Here is an 18,469-nt window from a genome sequence, read left to right as displayed (position 1 = left end):
GTTATTAGAGGGCATTTTTCTTATCAAAATCACTATTCCTAACAATTTGAAAGGATATAGATAGTTTCTTGAAGTTGTTCTTAAGATCAAAAAATGCAGTTGGCGCACATCCACGTAAGACCTTGTTTGGTTTCTCCTACAACTAAAAAGAGTAAAAGATGGACATTTTTTTGGTGCGACAATAGTTTCGTCTGTCTGCCTGCTCGCGACGTGCGATCCCCCCGCGCCGACATGTGGGCCCACATAGATGTGCGAATAGCTCCCAGGAACCTCCCCGTCCTGCATCCTCTCTCAGGGTTTGGCCGCCGCCATGGAACCGCCAGCCCCACCTCGGCAGCCATGATCCACGACTAGAGCGTGCGCGAGCGCAGACACAGGCCACAACCGAGCATGGAGCAACGCCGCCCTCTCCATTAGCGCCACCTGGCCACGCGCCCATGCCCCAATCCTGCCAGGACGCATCACAGACTCGCCGCTTGTTACCATTCGCCTCAGAGATCCAGCACAGCGTGCGGTTCCTCTCTGATTTCTTCCTGGAGGCACATTAGAAGGTGAGATCTCTGCTTCTGACATTAATCACTGGAGCACTCTCTCGGTTTCATCCGTCAAAGACGAGGACCAAGACGAAGACCCAACAGGTATGCCCCCCCTTTGTGCTGTGCGAAATCGAGCACCCGAACCTTATGGACTTCCCTTAATTTACATTCGTTCATTCCTTGTCTGATTCTTATTGCAGCCAATGTGATTCGTTTGTTCCATCCTGTGACTTACTGGGTAGATATTTCCAGCCTAAGAACAGAATCTGATTAGACTTTTTTTCAATCAGAAAAATATAGATGCCCTGATTTCAAAGATCAGTTGTTGGTAGGCTGGCTGCGCTTAGATGGCGCTATATGTGTAAATGCTTGCTTGCTCCCATTATTCTTTACCATATACATATGAAACAAATGTGCAGACTGAAAGCTGAAAGGCTACCCTAATGAAACTGGATCTAGGTTGGAGCGGATACTTTACTAGGCTGGAACAGTTACTATACTTTAACTACTAATGTGACTCCAGAGTCCAGACACTTGACAAAGGCCGTTTAGCAGATAGTTGAAACTTTAGAGCAATGAGAAGATGGAATCTGAGTAACTCACGTCTTCCTGCGACTGTTAGTACCCTCCGTGCCTATTACCTGTGCAGTTGGACCAAGGAAAAAAATTCTATCTTTCGTCATAAGTAAGGCCGATTTACACTATTGTACTGGTAGATTCTTGCAATACAATAGGTGAACTAGATCAATACCACCAGACCTTGCGTAATCAACAAAATAGTTGTAGCCTTCTGTTGAAGCTGCAGTGAAATTCCTGTGCAACTGATGCTAATATTCATTTCGGGTTTTGGCTTCCAGGGTTTGCAGGGTACCAATTCTGCTAAACTGTTACTACGTCTTGGCTTCTGGCATAAGTGGATGATGGTTGACTTCATGATACTTTGCCTTTGAATTAGCAGATGCTGCTATCTGTTAAGAGCTTCTAGGTGAAATTACAAATTGCCTTGAGAGTTCTTTCTCAATAGGGTGTAGCCATAAATTGAAAAACATACCTAAATTATTTGTTTTGTCAAGATGACCCTGTTCAGTAGAGTTGAGTTTTTGTCTCACAAGCTGGCCATGTTTTGTGTACATTGATCACGATTCCTAGAGCTTTCATGGATGTTTTCTAGCATTGCAGCCTCAATTATTTCAGATTTTCAGATTCAGATGCAGTTTTGACATATGCTTTTTTTTTGCGAAAATGTTTTGATATATGCTTGAATGAATGAAATCTGGCAAAAGGCATACACTTTTCTTGTTTTGTTAGTTGTATAGATAAAATCAATGGGTTATTTGTGAACAAAGAAAAGTGCATATTTATGAATGATAATATATTTATGAAAAGTACATGGCTATGCGTTGAACACTTGAATTAGCTAATCCCTCCCTATTGTTTAATTCAAGTAATTTTCTCCCATTTCCAGTAAACTGCACTTTTTTCATTCTTGTTTAGAACAGTTGAGATAGTTCTGTAAATTAACCTTCCCAAACAACTCTACTATTATGGTGATTAAATTAAATTTATTACTTTACAGCTTTACATGGATGTTATATTCTCTACTAATACTAAGTTTATGGTGATTAAACTTTATAGTAGCAAAGTTTTTTAGAATTTTCAATCCCTTTGAATTTCATATTGCATTGGCCATCAACTCAGTTAATTTCTTTTTTTTTTCACTGCATCTCTTGTAAATTTACTTATTTTGAGAAGACCAGCAATGTGTGCTTACCTGTTTCTGAATCCACAATGCAGTAGCAGACAAGTTTGATGAGGTCCAGTAATTGGACTTCAGCTGGGCACTGCTTGTGCATTTAAAATTAGATTTTTGTTTATTGAAAAAACATGAACAACCATTTGTCAGCAGATTCTGCTCTGCTTTCGTAACAAAGGTAACTCAGATCTGTTTTTTTCATGGCTGATAGCTTTGTATGATAGATGGAATGAAATATGGTATCTCAATTCCTTACATGATCTACTATGCTTGAACTGCTAGAACTTGAAGGCCAAATATGCTATAAATTAAATATGGTTTTTTCTTCTCATGTCCCATTATTTGAGTTCCAATAAAAGACACTTCTGGCTGCTACAATTAAGCTTCTACGTAAGCAGAACTAAATTTCAGTATTCAGACATGGCATTGTTCTTCCATCCAGAGTAAATTAAATTCAGTCCGCATTCAACATTGCTGGCATCAATTGGTCTGCAAGCTGATCATCATGTTTGGATTTCTTATGGTCATTTCTTGTTCTTTAAAATGTATGCTTCTAATAAATGGGCATATGCTCACATGTGAGAGTTTCAGATCCAGCATTTTAGGAATTTTAGTCACTAATCTATGGCGAGCTTATGGCATTAGATGATCTAACTTGATCTTTTGTTAGACTGACCTTGTTGATAATTTTATTTAGCACAGATCTATGCATGGGATGCCATCCGCAAGCACCGTCACCTCCCGTCCCTGTCTGGTTGTCTGTCTGGCGCTTGTGGTGGAGGCCGAGACTGCAACTGCGCAATGGAGGACGATGGTATCCCCATGGTGGACCTGCTGTCACTGTGCGACCACCACGACCCTTATGGCCTTCGAGCTTAGGTGCCTTTTCTTTTCTTTTTCTTCATATGCTTTCTATGATGCTTGTGTAGCTTCTTCGTCTCTGTTATTACTTAGAAATTTAGAATGAAAGGCTAGAGGGTAGGTAGGGGCTATGCACTTGGATGTTGTTGCGCTTGACATCGATGATCTAGGTGAGAGAAAAAAATACATCTTGCAAAGTTCTACATCTTATCTGCTCATTCAAACGCCAAGTTGGTAGGTGGGGGCTATGCAGTGGACTCCCCTTCCCCATCTTATCCGCTCATTCAAATGCCAAAAGATCAGTTTCTGCTATGTGATTTCATTTGGGTTGATGCGAGACCTCATGCCATTCTTTTTCTTTCTCCTGCCCTGCATGCAGCTCAGAGCCACTCCAGACATTCACGATCCATAGATGCCCGCCCTATTCTCGTTTGATTTCTTTTTTATATATGTTTCATCAGGTGAATTCATGATCGGTCTGGTCAGGATTTCGCTACTGTTGCTGCTCGAGTAAACGGACTACGTTCGGACTATGATGACGGAACCTGGCCATTGTGCCGCCGCTACACCCAATTTGATATGTACAAGGTTATTGCTTAGCCACAGGCCACAGCCTCACAAGGTGTTTTTTTTTTGTCGAATCACTCTTGGCATTCCTGAACAAGGAATTGTTTGTTTTTTCTGCATGTTTTTGTCTAGATGATAAACATGTGCAAGTTGGTTGTACACGCTGCATACATAACAAAGAAAGTAAGCTTTGCTATCCAGATGTCTAGGAAATTAGATTAATAATGCAAGTGTGAAAAAAATTGACAATTTGTTTGGCTCCAGATCCTTCCACTAACCAGTTGTTAGGATATGTTCATGCTACTTCTTAAACTTTGAAGAAAAACAAGGTGAATAGTCCTGCAGCTGTACATTTTCAATGTGCCCTGCACCCCACCGGTAATGATTTAGCAGTCTTGTAGGGGTATGATATCGTCTAGATCATTATTTGGTCATTCTGAATGCAAGGTTTTTGAATGATCAATGCACAAATAAATTGTTGGTACATTAAAAAAACTTGTCTACTATAGTGTTGGCCATTTGAGATTGGGGATCTTATGTTCAGTTCGTTCGTCTTATATGCCGTACTTTTTCTATCAGTTAACAATATTATTTTCTCACAATAAACCAGCGAACAATATTTTCACCCATGACTTTTTAGATCAGCGAATAGGCTCTAAGCAGGCACATTGGAAGTTTTTACATTATCCAGTTATCTAAAAGTCTCTAAGAAACAGAAATCATCAGACAGTTTCCCTAAGAAAGCTTTAGCATGATGGTTTATGTTGTATATATATTAGCTAAAGTTGTAACAGAAAAGAAATGTAATTGGTTTCTAAACATTATGATCTCATCAATATTAGCTAGAAACTTACCTTAAATGCAAAAATGTCATGGGAAAGGGTTATATAAGAGAACAATAGAATTTCATGTGGCAACACTACAAAATGATATGATCTACATCCACACAATTTTCTGCACACGTCAAGCACTTAGGTATTGCCAGTATGCTCAAACAAATTGATGTTATGGAAGTTCGCATACCACAGGCATTGGTTTGGTCAGGTGAACAACCACATCGTTCGATAAAAACTCAGGTGCGGTCCTGCTCTGGCGCTCCCCTACCCTTTCCCTCTAAATGACACTCCCCGTGGACCAACACGAACGCTTCTAGATAAAAATGCCACCTTACGAAATGGACGTGTCATCGCAGTAGGAAGCAATGCCCCATGTTCATCATGGCGCATCTTCCGCATCCGTGTCTTCACTGCCTCCATCATGTTTGTAAGCCAGCAACGTTGTGCTCTCTGTAACTGTGATTTCACTAACTTGGATTTTTAATTAAATGTCACTTTAACATCAGTATTTAATTTTATAATATTATTATAAAATCGTGCGATCTGTGTGTTTTTAGTATAAAAGTTTATTTGTCCCGTAGCAACGCACGGGCACGCTACCTAGTCCTCTAATAAAGTTTAACTTCTGTCGCGTCAAATGTTTGGACATATATATGAAGTATTAAATATATACTATTTACGAACTAAAAACACAGCTAGAGAGTAATTTGCGACATGAATCTTTAATCCTAATTAGTCCATGATTGAACACTAATTACCAAATAAAAAAATATTAAATTTAACATCCCAACCAAACACGACCCAAGACTTTTGAAGACACTGTCTCCGATCCTTTGAAGACTTTTGGTGTAAACTAGTACTTAACACACAATCAATTTTTGTGCCACGTATATAACAAGACAATTGATATGATATCTTGTTATGCTAGAAAATCTCTAGGGTCCGCCACCGCTCACAACTAACGTGCGAACGCAGCAGTTTGCATCCCATGGTGCCCTTAATTGGGCCGTCCATGCGCGATCTGCGTGCAGCACTTAACTGCGGCCCACCACAGAGGACAAACTAGAGTCTCCAGAGCATCTTCCGCGCGCCTTCCGAATTCCCTTTGCCTGTGCTCGTTCCCCGACGCTGGCTGCGGAGTACGGATTGCCTTGCTATTCCACTTCCACCCCAATCCCCATCCGACCACGACGCTGCCGCGGTCCGCAGGTCTTCTCCTACAAAACCACCAGAGAAAGAGAAACACACACGGACAAGGCCGCCGGGCAGGCACCACGCGCAAAAGCGAGAGACTACCTGGAGCTATGCCACTCCGCTTGCCCGCCTGCCGCGTCTTCCTGCTCCTCGCCACGGCCGCCGCCGTCTCAGCGTCGGCCGAGTCCAACAGCTCCGCCAACTGCACCTTCCGTGACGGAGACATCATCCGCGCGGCGTTCAGCCAGGTCGCCAACTTCCCCTTGCCGCTGCCTGCTCCTGCTGGCCGCCGCCGCCGCGCGTCGTGCCGCCCCGTCAGGCGGCTCCACTTCCCGTCGCGGAACCTCACGGGCGCCGTGAACTGGGCCGAGCTCGCCAACCTCACCAGCCTCCTCACCGTCGACCTCTCCGACAACTCCCTCCACGGCCGCATCGACGACGACGCCTCGTTCTGGCGCGCGCCGCTGCTCCGCGCCGTGGATGTCTCCCGTAACCACCTCCAAGGCGTCCTCCGCTTCGACGACGACCCGGGCACGCGCCTCGCGTCGCTCAACGTGTCCGGCAACCGGTTCACCTCCGTCCACGGCGTGGCCGGGCTCTCCCGCGTGGTCCACCTCGACGTGTCGAGGAACGCCATCGGAACGGTGCCGGAGGGACTGCGGAGCCTGACGCTGGTCCGCGTGCTTAACCTGTCCGGGAACAACATGACCGGGGTGTTCCCCGACGACCTGCCGCCTCTCGCCGGCATCCAGGTCTTGGACATCTCGCACAACAACTTCTCCGGCGCGGTTGACGCCGCCACCGTCCTTAAGTTCGGCAACTCCTCCTTCTTCCAAGCCGGCAACGCGTTGCGAGTGATCGACGACGTCGCACCGGCTTCTTCGCCGGCGCTGGCGCCGTCGTCTAATGGCGGAGACATGAACAGGCGTGCGGTCACCATAGCGCTAATCTCAGTCGGCGCAACGGTGACCCTGGCGTGCTTGGCCGCGTGCGCCTTGACGCGTCGTCGCCGGAACAAGAAGAAGAAGAAGAAGGACAAGGACGGGAAAACAGCGGTGTGGGAGGACGAGGAGGTGGTGGTGGGGGCGGTGAAGGTGGCCGCGGCGGCGCCGGTGGTGGTGCTGGAGCGGCCGCTGATGGAGCTGACGCTGGCGGACCTGGCCGCGGCCACGTCCGGGTTCGGGCGCGAGTCGCAGCTCGCGGACACGGGCGGCCGCAGCGGGGCCGCGTACCGCGCCGTGCTCCCCGGGGACCTGCACGTCGTTGTCCGCGTCGTCGAGGGCGCCGTGGCTGGAGTTGCGGAGGACGCCGACGCCGCCGCCATCGAGGCCGGGTTCCGGGAGCTTGCACGGCTCAGGCATCCCAACATTCTCCCGCTCCTTGGTTACTGTATTGCAGGTCAGCTTAATTACACACTCTTATCAAACTAACTTCGTTTAATTAACAACAATTAATATATGATCATCCTATTCTTGTAAAGATTTTATACAACACTTGTTAATGTATACATACAACAACAGGGAACCAAAAACTTGTGCTTTACGAGTACATGGAGAAAGGCGACCTCCACCGGTGGCTCCACGAGCTGCCAGTGGGGAGCATGGACACCGAGGACATCTGCATGGACACCATGGAAGCCATCGAGGACAGAAAACCCGCCGGCGACTGGCCGACTCGGTACCGCATCATCCTCGGCGTCGCTCGAGGTCTCGCGTTCCTGCACCAGGGGTGGACGGGGGCGGCCGCCGGGTCCGGCCGGCGGCGGCGGCCCATCGTGCACGGCCGTCTGGTGCCGACCAACATCCTGCTCGGCGACGACATGGAGCCCCGGATCTCCGACTTCCTGCACCGCCCCGGCGGCGGCGGCGGCGGCGACGAGACGGCGACGCCGGCGAGCGACGTGTACCGCTTCGGGACGGTGGTGTTCGAGGTGGTGACGGGGCAGGCGAGGTGGGGCGACGCGGCGACCACGAGCTGGGCGCGCGGCGTGATCCGGAACCGCAAGGGCCTCAACCTCGTGGACGACCGGCTCCGGGACGAGACGGCGGGCACGGACGCCGAGAAGGAGATGGCCGAGTGCCTGCAGGTCGGGTTCCTCTGTACCGCCGGCGCGCCGGAGAAGAGGCCCACCATGCAGCAGGTGGTCGGGCTGCTCAAGGACGTCAGGCCGCCGGCGACGACCGCCGGAGCCGGAGGAGTGCCGCCGCTCGGGGTCTCATGAGATGCAGCGTAGCGATGAGCGCACGCACGCGACTACGGTCGGGAATGTGGTGGTAGCTGCAGGCTGCTTTTTTTCGCACGGTAGCTCACAAATCCAAGAAGATTCGTGGTGATTTTTGGGGCAGGGAGATACCGCTTCTCTGTGCGCTGCTTTTTGGGGGTCCCCTTTGTTGGGTTGTGTGTTGTTTCCATCTTGTGTTCGTTGAAGGTAGGATGACACTTTTTTTGGTTGGTACGAACAGCAGCTTTGCTTGTGACAGCATGCAGGACTACACGTTTGGAGCGACTGTCATTGAACACGAGGTGCCTGGAGTGAGAGTTCGTTTTGATTGCACCAACATTTGCTTCTGACACATTCATTCTATGCTTTGTCTTCACCGGAATGGGGAACGCCCATGTCAACATAGGGTTTAGGGTTTTGACCAAAGCTGCTTTATTCGTTTGGCTGATAAGTCATGACAGAAAAACACTGCTGAATGACTGGTAGATTCGGCTAATAAACTCAAACGAACAGGCTGTTATAACTACGGTATCATTATTCATTAAAATAGTTTAAATTTAATCAAGTTTACAATGAATAGTTTAATAAAATATTGATTTTATATCATAAATGTTAATATATTTTTTGTAAACTTTGGTCAAATACTCCTCTATATCCATAAAGAAAATCGTTTTAGACAAAGTTTAAGTCAAATATTAAGAATATAAATCCTGAATAACTTTTAGTTTGTTGAATTTGGAAATACAAAAACCATATGAATAGATTTGTGTTGAAAAATACTTTTATAAAAATATACATATACCACTTTTTTGATAAATATTTTTATAAAAATAAGGAGTCAAAGTTAGATTTTAGAGACCGTGTCGTTGTTCTAAACGATTTTTTTATCGGTATGGAGGGAGTATGAAAGCATTTGATTTCTCAAAATGCGAGAATTACTTCTTTTGTAGATGACGAGAACACGCAATAATACAGATCTTTCTCAGTAGATTTTATCTTCTTTTTCTATTATTATTAGTGATGCATAATAAAAAAATACATGCATAAAGTAGCATATTTGGCCTATCTCAGCGGGAGTTTCACTAGAGTTGTTTGCATTTAATAAGCTATAAGCGCTTTTGACAATATGGCAAAACTTTTAAAAAGAGAGAGACGAAGTGAGTTTAATGGGGATGATACTCTTTTGGCACGATTATTAATTTCTTATGAATCATAAAATTAAATGTTGAAATCATATAATAAAACTTTTCATAAAAGTGGGCGTTTCATTAATGTTTCATTTCATTCCATATGACATGACAATCTTACAAATAATGTTATAAAAATCGTTACTGAGATTGGTCTATTTACATGAATAACCTCAACATATTATAGGTATTTGAAAATAGACATGTAGCGGCGTATTTAGGCCATCTTCAGTGTGAGTTTTATGACTTAGTTTTTAATATATTTATATTTTAGAAACAATGTACATAAGTTTTATGGAGAATAAAATTCTCTCTACTCTCATAAAACTCTTATCATCTCTCTTTTTATTAATAAAACGTTATATTAACATATTTAATATGCATGAAACTTTAATGAAACCCATCAAAACTGGTCTTGAGTCAAATCCTTCAGATAGTTTGACTCCGTTGATTCCTAGGATATAATTGTGTGTGAACAAAGGAAGCAGTACATTGCAAGTGCCGTTGCCTTGACGCCATCCCAGTAGCTAATTAATCATCCCATTACAACAGTAAGATCCACTGGAGATTTTATTCGTGGTTCTCCATATATCGTGATCATGGATGGAGTGTCCCGGAAGGAGTTGAACACATACTGTTGACAAGATGGCGACTGATTGCGACTATGATTGGACATAACGATACTCTAAAAACTTTTCAACTGTCTTATCAAATCTCTAGACACAAATACTAAAGCCCTGTTTAGATTGGGAACGAAAATTTTTTGGGTGTCACATCGGATGTGTCGGAAGGATGTCGGGAGAATTTTTTAGAAACTAATAAAAAAACAAATTATATAGCTCGTCAGGAAACTGCAAGACAAATTTATTAAGCATAATTAATCTGTCATTAGCATATGTGGGTTACTGTAGCACTTAAGGCTAATCATAGAGTAACTAGGCTTAAAAGATTCGTCTCGCGATTCTTAACTAAACTGTGTAGTTAGTTTATTTTTTTATCTACATTTAATGTTCTATGCATGTGTCCAAAGATTCGATGGGATGGATGAAAAATTTTTGGGTGGGAAACTAAACAGGGCCTAAGGGTCTGTTTAGATTGGGAACGAAAATTTTTTGGAGGTCACATCGGATGTGTCGGAAGGATGTCGGAATTTTTTTTGAGGTCACATCGGATGTGTCGGAAGCATATGTGGGTTACTGTAGCACTTAAGGCTAATCATGGAGTAACTAGGCTTAAAAGATTCGTCTCGCGATTCTTAACTAAACTGTGTAATTAGTTTATTTTTTTATCTACATTTAATGTTCCATGCATGTGTCCAAAGATTCGATGGGATGGATGAAAAAAATTTTGGTAGGGAACTAAACAGGGCCTAAGGCCTTGTTTAGATGTGAAATTTTTTTGGATTTTACTACTGTAGCACTTTTGTTTGTTTGTGTCAAATATTGTCCAATCATAGACTAACTAAGATTAAAAGATTTGTCTCACGATTTACAATTAGACGGTGCAATTAGTTTTTATTTTTGTCTATATTTAATGCTTCATGCATGTGACGAAAGATTCGATGTGATAGAGAATCTTAAAAACTTTTTGTTTTTTGGGTGAGTTCCAAAAAAAATTATAAAATTTTTCAGATTCCCCATCACATCGAATCTTTAGACGTATACATGGAGTATTAAATATAGACGAAAATAAAAACTAATTGCACAGTTTCGTCGAAATTGACAAAACGAATTTTTTGAGTCTAGTTAGTCCATAATTGGACAATTTTTGTCAATATAAACGAAAGTGCTATAATGTCGATTTTCCAAAAGTTTTTGGAACTAAACAAGGCCTAAATATAGATAAAAAAAATCTAATTACACAGTTTAGTTGTAAATTAGAAGATGAATCTTTTAAGCCTAATTAGCCATAAGAGCATCTCCAAGGGTTTTGCATAATTGACTTGACATTTGTTGTTGTTTGCAAACTCCCAAAACAAAATACAAAAAATAGGTCATTTCCAAAGGTTTTGCATAATTGACTTGGCATTTACCCAAAGTAGACCCAAATGCAAATATTTTTCCATGTGGCGCGTGGTCACGGTTCCTTCCCGCGCGGTCGACTTCTTTGCGCGCCCCGGTACCCGCGTCGCCCTGTCGTATCGCCGCCAATTCTATCGCCGGTTGGTCGTGATCGGCTGCTGACAACGGCGCATGGAGGGAGTTTCTACGCGATGGTGTTGCTCACGATCGGCAGGGGACGGCGACGCGTGGAGGGCTGGTGCTCGCGATGGAGTCGGTCGCGATCGGCAGCGGACGGCGACGCGTGGAGGGCTGGTGCTCGCGATGGAGTCCCTCGCGACTTCAATCGGCTGCGGACGGCAGCGCGTGGAGGACTGGGGGGTTTCTGTCGCGATCGGTTGAGCATATATGGCACGAAGAGAAGTCCGGATCGCGCGAGGGACTGGGAGACGCGTGCGATTAGGCTTTTTCCAAACCGTCCGCGGCTTGGAAATTATGCCAAGTTTGCTCTCTCATTTGCCAAATTACCCAAAATGCAAACTCCAAATGCAAAACTGTTTTGGCAAATTATAAGAATATAAACCTCAAATGCAAAACCATTGGAGATGCTCTAACGACTGCAGTAGTCCACATATGCTAATAACAAATTAATTAGTCTTAATGAATTCGTCTCTTAGGTGAGCTATATTATAGAGGGAGTTAAGGCTGAAATTAGTGTTGGCTGATTTATTGTGAGAGAAAAATACTGCTGACTGGCAGAAAAAGTACGGCTAAAAAGGAAATTTCAAATATGTATCGGCATATCCGATGCGACATCAAAAACTTTTGATCTTGGAATTAAATAAGGCCTTATTGAAATATTCCCTCTGTCTATGAAAAAAATCAATTTTTAGAGTTGTCCTAAGTCAAACTGTTTAAACTTTGACCAAATTTCTAAAAAAAATGCTAAGATTTATGGTATCAAATTAATATCATTAGATTCGTCTCATAGAATATATTTTTATATGATACATATTTTATATCATAGATATTATTACTTTTTTTATAAAAATATAGATTGTAGAAATTGATTCTTTGGTACAAAGAGAGGGAGTACATGTAGGCACGCAGGCAAAAGTCAAGAGACGTACTAGTACTCTCGTCACGTTATAGTGACGGATCTATTACTGTCCGGCTTCCAGAGCAGGGCCGTGTTTAGTTCCAATTTTTTAAAAAAATTGATAGTACTTTTATTTATATTTGACAAATATTATCTAATCATAGATCAATTAGATGTAAAAAATTTATCTCACATTACAGGTAAATTGTGCAACTAGTTATTATTTTTATCGATATTTAATACTCTATATATGCGCCATAAGATTCGATGTGATAGTGAAATTTTTTTATAAAATTTTTTAGGAACCAAACAAGGCCCAGGTATGTATGCATGTGATTAATTTAGGAGAATTAATCCATCACGTATATGCTAGTGGCAGCAACCATGTCGTGACTTTCGGCCATTGTTTTTCAGTCAAACCAATACGCTATGTGTTTTTCCCGTTACAAATGGTTTGTTCGCTTGCTTCGACTAAACGATGGATGATCCTGTGTGCACCTGCAAACTATAGTTGTGTGCCACTCAGTGGTGGATCCAGGATTGAAAACATGTGAGGCCAAAGCTCATTGATTTTAGATCAATTAACATCATCAATATATATATAATTGCAAAATTTATAAAGGGATATAAACCCATTTTGGCAAAAGCCCCACAATTCGCTGGTCTAAAAAGTTAAGGCTGAAATTATTGTTGGCTGATTTATTACAAGAGAAAAATACTGCTAGTCGGTAGAAAAAGTACGACTGTTTACTGTGTAAATTTCGCTTTTGAAACAGTTACGATCACCATAGTCTGAACTGTGTAGTACAATACAACGACTCAAGAAGCATGATGACGAAACTGTCTTGCCTCTTATATAATCTTATATATATATACTTCCCAGGGAGCATGACCTGGTAGACTTCTCTGCTCCTACGGGGGGTTTTTTTTTACTACTTTCCAATGTCTACATTTAGGCCTTCGTTCCGAAAAGATTTCGGATTTCGGTACTGTAACACTTTTATTTGTTTATGGCAAATATTGTCCAATTATAAACTAACTAGGATCAAAAGATTTGTCTCGCGATTTACAGACAAACTGTGTAATTAGTTTTTATTTTCGTCTATATATAAAGCTTCATGCATGTGCCGTAAGATTTGATGTGACGGGGAATCTTGAAAACTTTTTGGTTTTTTGGGTGAACTAAACAAGGCCTTAATCCATATATAACCGTCTATATAATTTTCTACTACTTTGGTTCTAAATTAATGGTTAATTTTGTTTTGTCTTAAGTCAATATTATCTAACTTCAACCATTTTTTTTGAAAAAATAAATAACATCCAGAATTTAATGAAACTAGCTAGTTTGATGGTGTATTTTTACATGGTTAAACTTAGAGAAATTTGATTCAGAACAAATAAAAAATCTATAATTTCAAATGGAGTGCTCGCTATTTAATGTCCTTTGTTTTCTTTTGTGTGAGAGAGTTGATATATCCTTGCTTTGAACAGTATTAGTGGCCACATATTGGCACCATACCCAGGATGTTGACCTCAATTGATATTGTATTCACATGGCTAAATATGTGCCCTCTTCGTCCCAAATTATAAGACATTACAAGAATCTTGGAGAGTTAAAACATCTTAAGTTTAAACAACATTTATATGATAACATAATAACATTTATTATACTAATTTCTTTTTTTGTGATTCTTCAATAATTATATTTTTATAGTACACCTATTTAATATTACAAGTCTTTGTAATTCTCTCTATAATTTTGATTAATTTTAAAATGTTACAACTCTTCAAGATTTTTGGAATGTGCTATAATTTGGAATGGAGGGAGTACACAATTAGCACTACCTCCTGAATAGATATGCGGCCCCACAATTCGGCCAACGCTCGGTTTGTTTCGTTAAAAAGTTAAAATTAAAAATATTGTTCGCTGATTTATTATAGGAGAAAAATATTACTGAATAACTGATAAATTTAACGAATAACATGTGTATTATGTCATACCGTGTAACACATCCCTGGCAATCGTGTCACACTCTCTCGCATTGGTCACATGTAACCAGCACGTACGTGTCCCGTGTGTACGTACTGTTCCGGAGACCAGCCGGCTTGCGCGTCTGCCGTCGGCCGTGCCGCGTCAACCACGCAAGCGACGTCGTTCCGGGCGGCGGGATCGCCATGGTATTTGCCTTGCCCGATCGCCCCGCAGTCTCGCCGCCGTCGGCTTGCCCTCGCGTCCTTTTCGCTTGCCCTGTCCGCTTGCGCCTTGTGCCCTTCCTCCCCTGGAATCCGAGATGGCGAAACGCCCTGGCTCCATCCGTTGACCCCGCACCAGTCAATGCCTGCTGCACGGTGATTGTACATTACGTTCTTCTGGAAGTACCAAGTATTTGCATGATTGATTTTTATCCTATCTGCCTGCGTGCATGATTGCACGTTTTTTGGAAGCTACCACCAAAGATGCACGGCATCAAGTCGCAATATGGCACCCGTGCCAATCATGGTCTGGTAAAGTCGAATTTCCATTCCCTTTGTGAAACACGGCTAACAATTAGTCCACTAGGGTTTTTATGGGATTATATGGTAATTAAAATGTGTATCGGATTTATGTCTTAAACTTTGAACATTTATATATTTTTTTCCATTCTAGAAGTAAAAGTGCTATTCATTTAGGGGGCGTTTGGGACTGATCTGCTCCACATTTTTCAGCTCCGCTCCACGTTTTTTAGCCAAACAGTTTCAGCTCCACGCACTCAGTTCGAGAAAAAAATAGTGGAGTTGTGAGAGCACCTAAAAAGGTACTCCACGAACTCCAGTTTTTTGTGGAGCTGTTCCATGGTGGAGTTTGTGGAGCAGTGCCAAACACCCCCTTAGTTTAGAGCAATGCACTCAGCTCCTTGATAGTAATGAGAAGAGTAAAATCCACTGCCGGTCCTTGAACTTGGCCGGCGGTGTCATCTAGGTCTCTAAACTTCTAAAGTGATATCTATGAGTTCGTAAACTTGGTAGACTGTGTTATCTAGATCCCTAAATTTTCAAGGTAATCACCACAAGTCTCTAAACTTGGCCGGTGATGTCATTCTAGCCCCTGAACTTTCAAAGTAATCACCACAAATCTCTAAACTTAGCAAGCGGTATCTCAAGTTTGACCAAAATTACAGAGAGAATTATCAAGAGTTTTGACATCAAATAGGTATTCTATGAAAATATAATTGATAAAGAATCTAATGATACATAGTTGATATCATAAATGTTATTATCTTATTATATAAATTTGGTCAAACTTGAAATGCTTTGACAGTCCAAGATTCTTGGAATGACTTATAATTTGGGTTGGAGGGAGTACGAAACAATCATTAAAAAATCATCATGCCAGAAAAAAAAATAATATAAGCCTCTCAAGGTTGATAAGTCTAAGATATGTAGGATTGAGAGAAGCATACACCTTATACCATGCTTTTAGTGTAGTCATTCAAAATTGTATTGTCACAATTACATGATATATATAAGGCTGCACTAGCATTATTTAGAAGTAAATTCAGCATATAGAAAAGTTTTTAGAATTAATCTACTATTTACTTCAGGGCAATAAAATTAGAGATAGCAACAATTAAACTACTGATTTAATATTATATAAAAATTCTTATATATGCAGAATATGAAAAAGTATATAGTAAATATGCATAAACAGTGGATCTAGTCTACGGTCAAAAGGTTAACAAATGTTATAAAAGCAGAAAATTCTGAGGGGTTATTTGCAAAGTTACCCTAAATCCATAATTTCGTGAAAGCATATCTATACCTATTTATAAAAGAAGAAAATTTCAGTCTGCCATATTTTTCTGCCAACCTATCCGCTACTCCGTATGTCCGTTTCCGTCTGGAATCAGTAGAGGAGGAAAAAAAAGAATAGAAATTTTCTAGGGTTCCCAATGCAAAATCTCTTATACATATTAGAACATATTAAAATTAAAAAAAGTACAGGGGCGTAAGTGCAAATTTGTCAGCCAATCTATCCGACCGCCCGTAGATAGACTGCTGGAAGAGCCGCATCCACAATCGGCCCATAGATAGACTCGAAGAGGAAAAAGAATAGAAGTTTTTTTAGGGTTCCTAATGCAAAATCTTCTATAAAATTAATAAATATATAGTAATTTATAGAAAAATCTAAAAATTATAAAACAAATTTTGTTCAGCTCCACATATTTAGATCCATATAGTAAACAAAAAAATCATAAATTTTAGTATATTTTTCTGTTGGTAGATGCTTGCCTATGCTTTTTAGTGTAAAACTAAAATTGTAGTTATCTTGCTCTAATTATTATGAAAATTTTATAATAGCAAGATTTAATGTGATGCTTGATTTGTGGTAAAAGTTTTAGCATAATTTCTGTATATCTCACTGATTTACTAATTTAACTAAATTTATGCTTGAGGATGCTTACACTACCTTTGCATGATGTGTTGTTATGTTATGTGAACACTTTATAAGTCCATGTGTTTATAATCTACATACATTTAACTGATATATCATATTTTATAGAAATCCTAATCTAAATAAAAAATAAAGCTACCAACAAACTTCTTATTTTTAATATAATACTAAGGTATATGAAGAGGTAATATTAAAGTAAGAGAAGGTTTGACTAATTTCTATTTTTACTATTAAATAAATATATCTCCAAGCTATATATTATTTTAAATATAAACTATTTAATACCATAGATGTCATGGTTATCAATAAAATAAATTATAGACTTCAAATTTTATAAAAAACATAAACATAAATAGAATGTAACATTATGTCATAACTTTCTATGGCCATTTGATGCTTTCCCCCCGTTGCAACGCACAATAAAAATCAATCTCAAGATATATATAGACTTCGGCTTACCAATAAAAAGTATATTGTTAGCTTCTTGTCTTTTCACGAACAATGCATAAATTGACAGAAACTTATACAATCTATATAAAATCAAAATCAAATCTAAAAATTATAATTCAAAAGTTTATTAGGCTACTTTCAACCAGAGAGTATAAGGTGCCATTGTGCGTGAAATAAAAGCCCTAAAAAGTCTAAGAGCATGTATATAAACTATATATAGACAGTCTGCTTCAAAGTCAGTTGTAAAAGCTTCAAAATTGTCAATTTTAATACAAAGGATAAAACACAAATAAATATAACAAAGTGCTCATTTTCTACAAATGTCTATTTGCTCCCGTAGCAACGCACGGGCATATTTTGCTAGTAATAGATAATACATGACATATCGTGCAGTTTCTATGAGAAACATAGGTTTAAGTATAAATTTCAAAGTAATATGAGCCCTTTAAAATTTTTCTAATTGTCTCAGAATTTTACTTTTCGTGTGGCCCATTTTCTTTTCCAACCCGTTTTGTCACCTTGGCCCTTTCAGCTATTTCGTATATTTTCACAGTAACAGGCCTACTGTAGCCCATTCACTTTGGATGGGCTTTGCATCCCAGCATGGCTCTGCGCCTCTGCAACAGCTGCTTGAAAACGGTACAAATATTTTCTAATTGTATTTGAGATCGAATTCGTTTAGAGAAGTTTAGATTTGTCTGTATTAGAGTCCAAATATTCACCGTCCGATACCGTATCTGAATAGTTAAATCGTATATTTATGATGTTGACATCCAATCCCATCTTATCCGTCATGATTAATATTATCCGTATTTGAATTCAAATTCGACCAAAAATATAAAAACAAATATGATATCGATAATATCCGTTCGTATCTTATATGTTTTCACGAGACTTGGCGGGCTGGGCGCATATGCCGACGTGCAGGTTGAGACCGTGGACGGCGGTGGCGCAGCTCTGTTCGTGCGACGACGATTAGGGCGCTAATGCTGCGGAGCCAAGTCAAGTCGAGCTGGTAGCTCTTGTCAAAAAAAAAAAAAAAGTCGAGCTGGTAGCAGGAGCAGGTGTGCTAGGTGTTTGCAACGTTTGGCCTCAGGCCTCGTGCTAAACTTCGATCGGGTAGGCCAAGCTTGTTGATCAACTCGCTCACAATAGGCTAGTGCTAATGTTAGAGCCTACCTTACTTGAGGAGCGGTGATCTTTTGACTCGCCTCACCAAATAATAAAGAGTAGGTGGTTATTAAGTCTTCGAATTTCGGCAGAAAAATCGTATGTCTTTCTCCATTTTGGTTTGCATCTCCGACACTAGATCTTTACTTGTATATCTCTTGTG

General features: G+C 40.9%; 1 protein-coding gene and 1 long non-coding RNA gene across 3 annotated transcripts; both read left to right on the top strand.

The window, feature by feature from the left end:
- Positions 217-3,966, top strand: LOC110434673. 2 transcript variants are annotated; one of them, XR_002452292.1, is made up of 4 exons: positions 219-638; positions 1,394-1,521; positions 2,331-3,168; positions 3,612-3,966. It is a non-coding gene; the product is annotated as an uncharacterized LOC110434673 (long non-coding RNA). The 2 variants fall into 2 exon arrangements; XR_002452291.1 differs by having other exon boundaries at positions 217-638; positions 1,394-3,168.
- Positions 5,309-8,329, top strand: LOC8078309 (calmodulin-binding receptor kinase CaMRLK). Its single transcript, XM_002453549.2, has 2 exons — positions 5,309-7,145; positions 7,268-8,329. Exons 1-2 carry the CDS (start codon positions 5,858-5,860, stop codon positions 7,966-7,968), a joined length of 1,989 nt encoding a protein of 662 aa, XP_002453594.1. The 5' UTR covers positions 5,309-5,857; the 3' UTR covers positions 7,969-8,329.

This window comes from Sorghum bicolor, chromosome 4, assembly GCF_000003195.3.
Source record: "Sorghum bicolor cultivar BTx623 chromosome 4, Sorghum_bicolor_NCBIv3, whole genome shotgun sequence".
NCBI classification, from domain to species: Eukaryota; Viridiplantae; Streptophyta; class Magnoliopsida; order Poales; family Poaceae; genus Sorghum; species Sorghum bicolor.
Note: the sequence above shows the minus strand (reverse complement) of the source record. Positions and strands in the feature narration are given on the sequence as shown.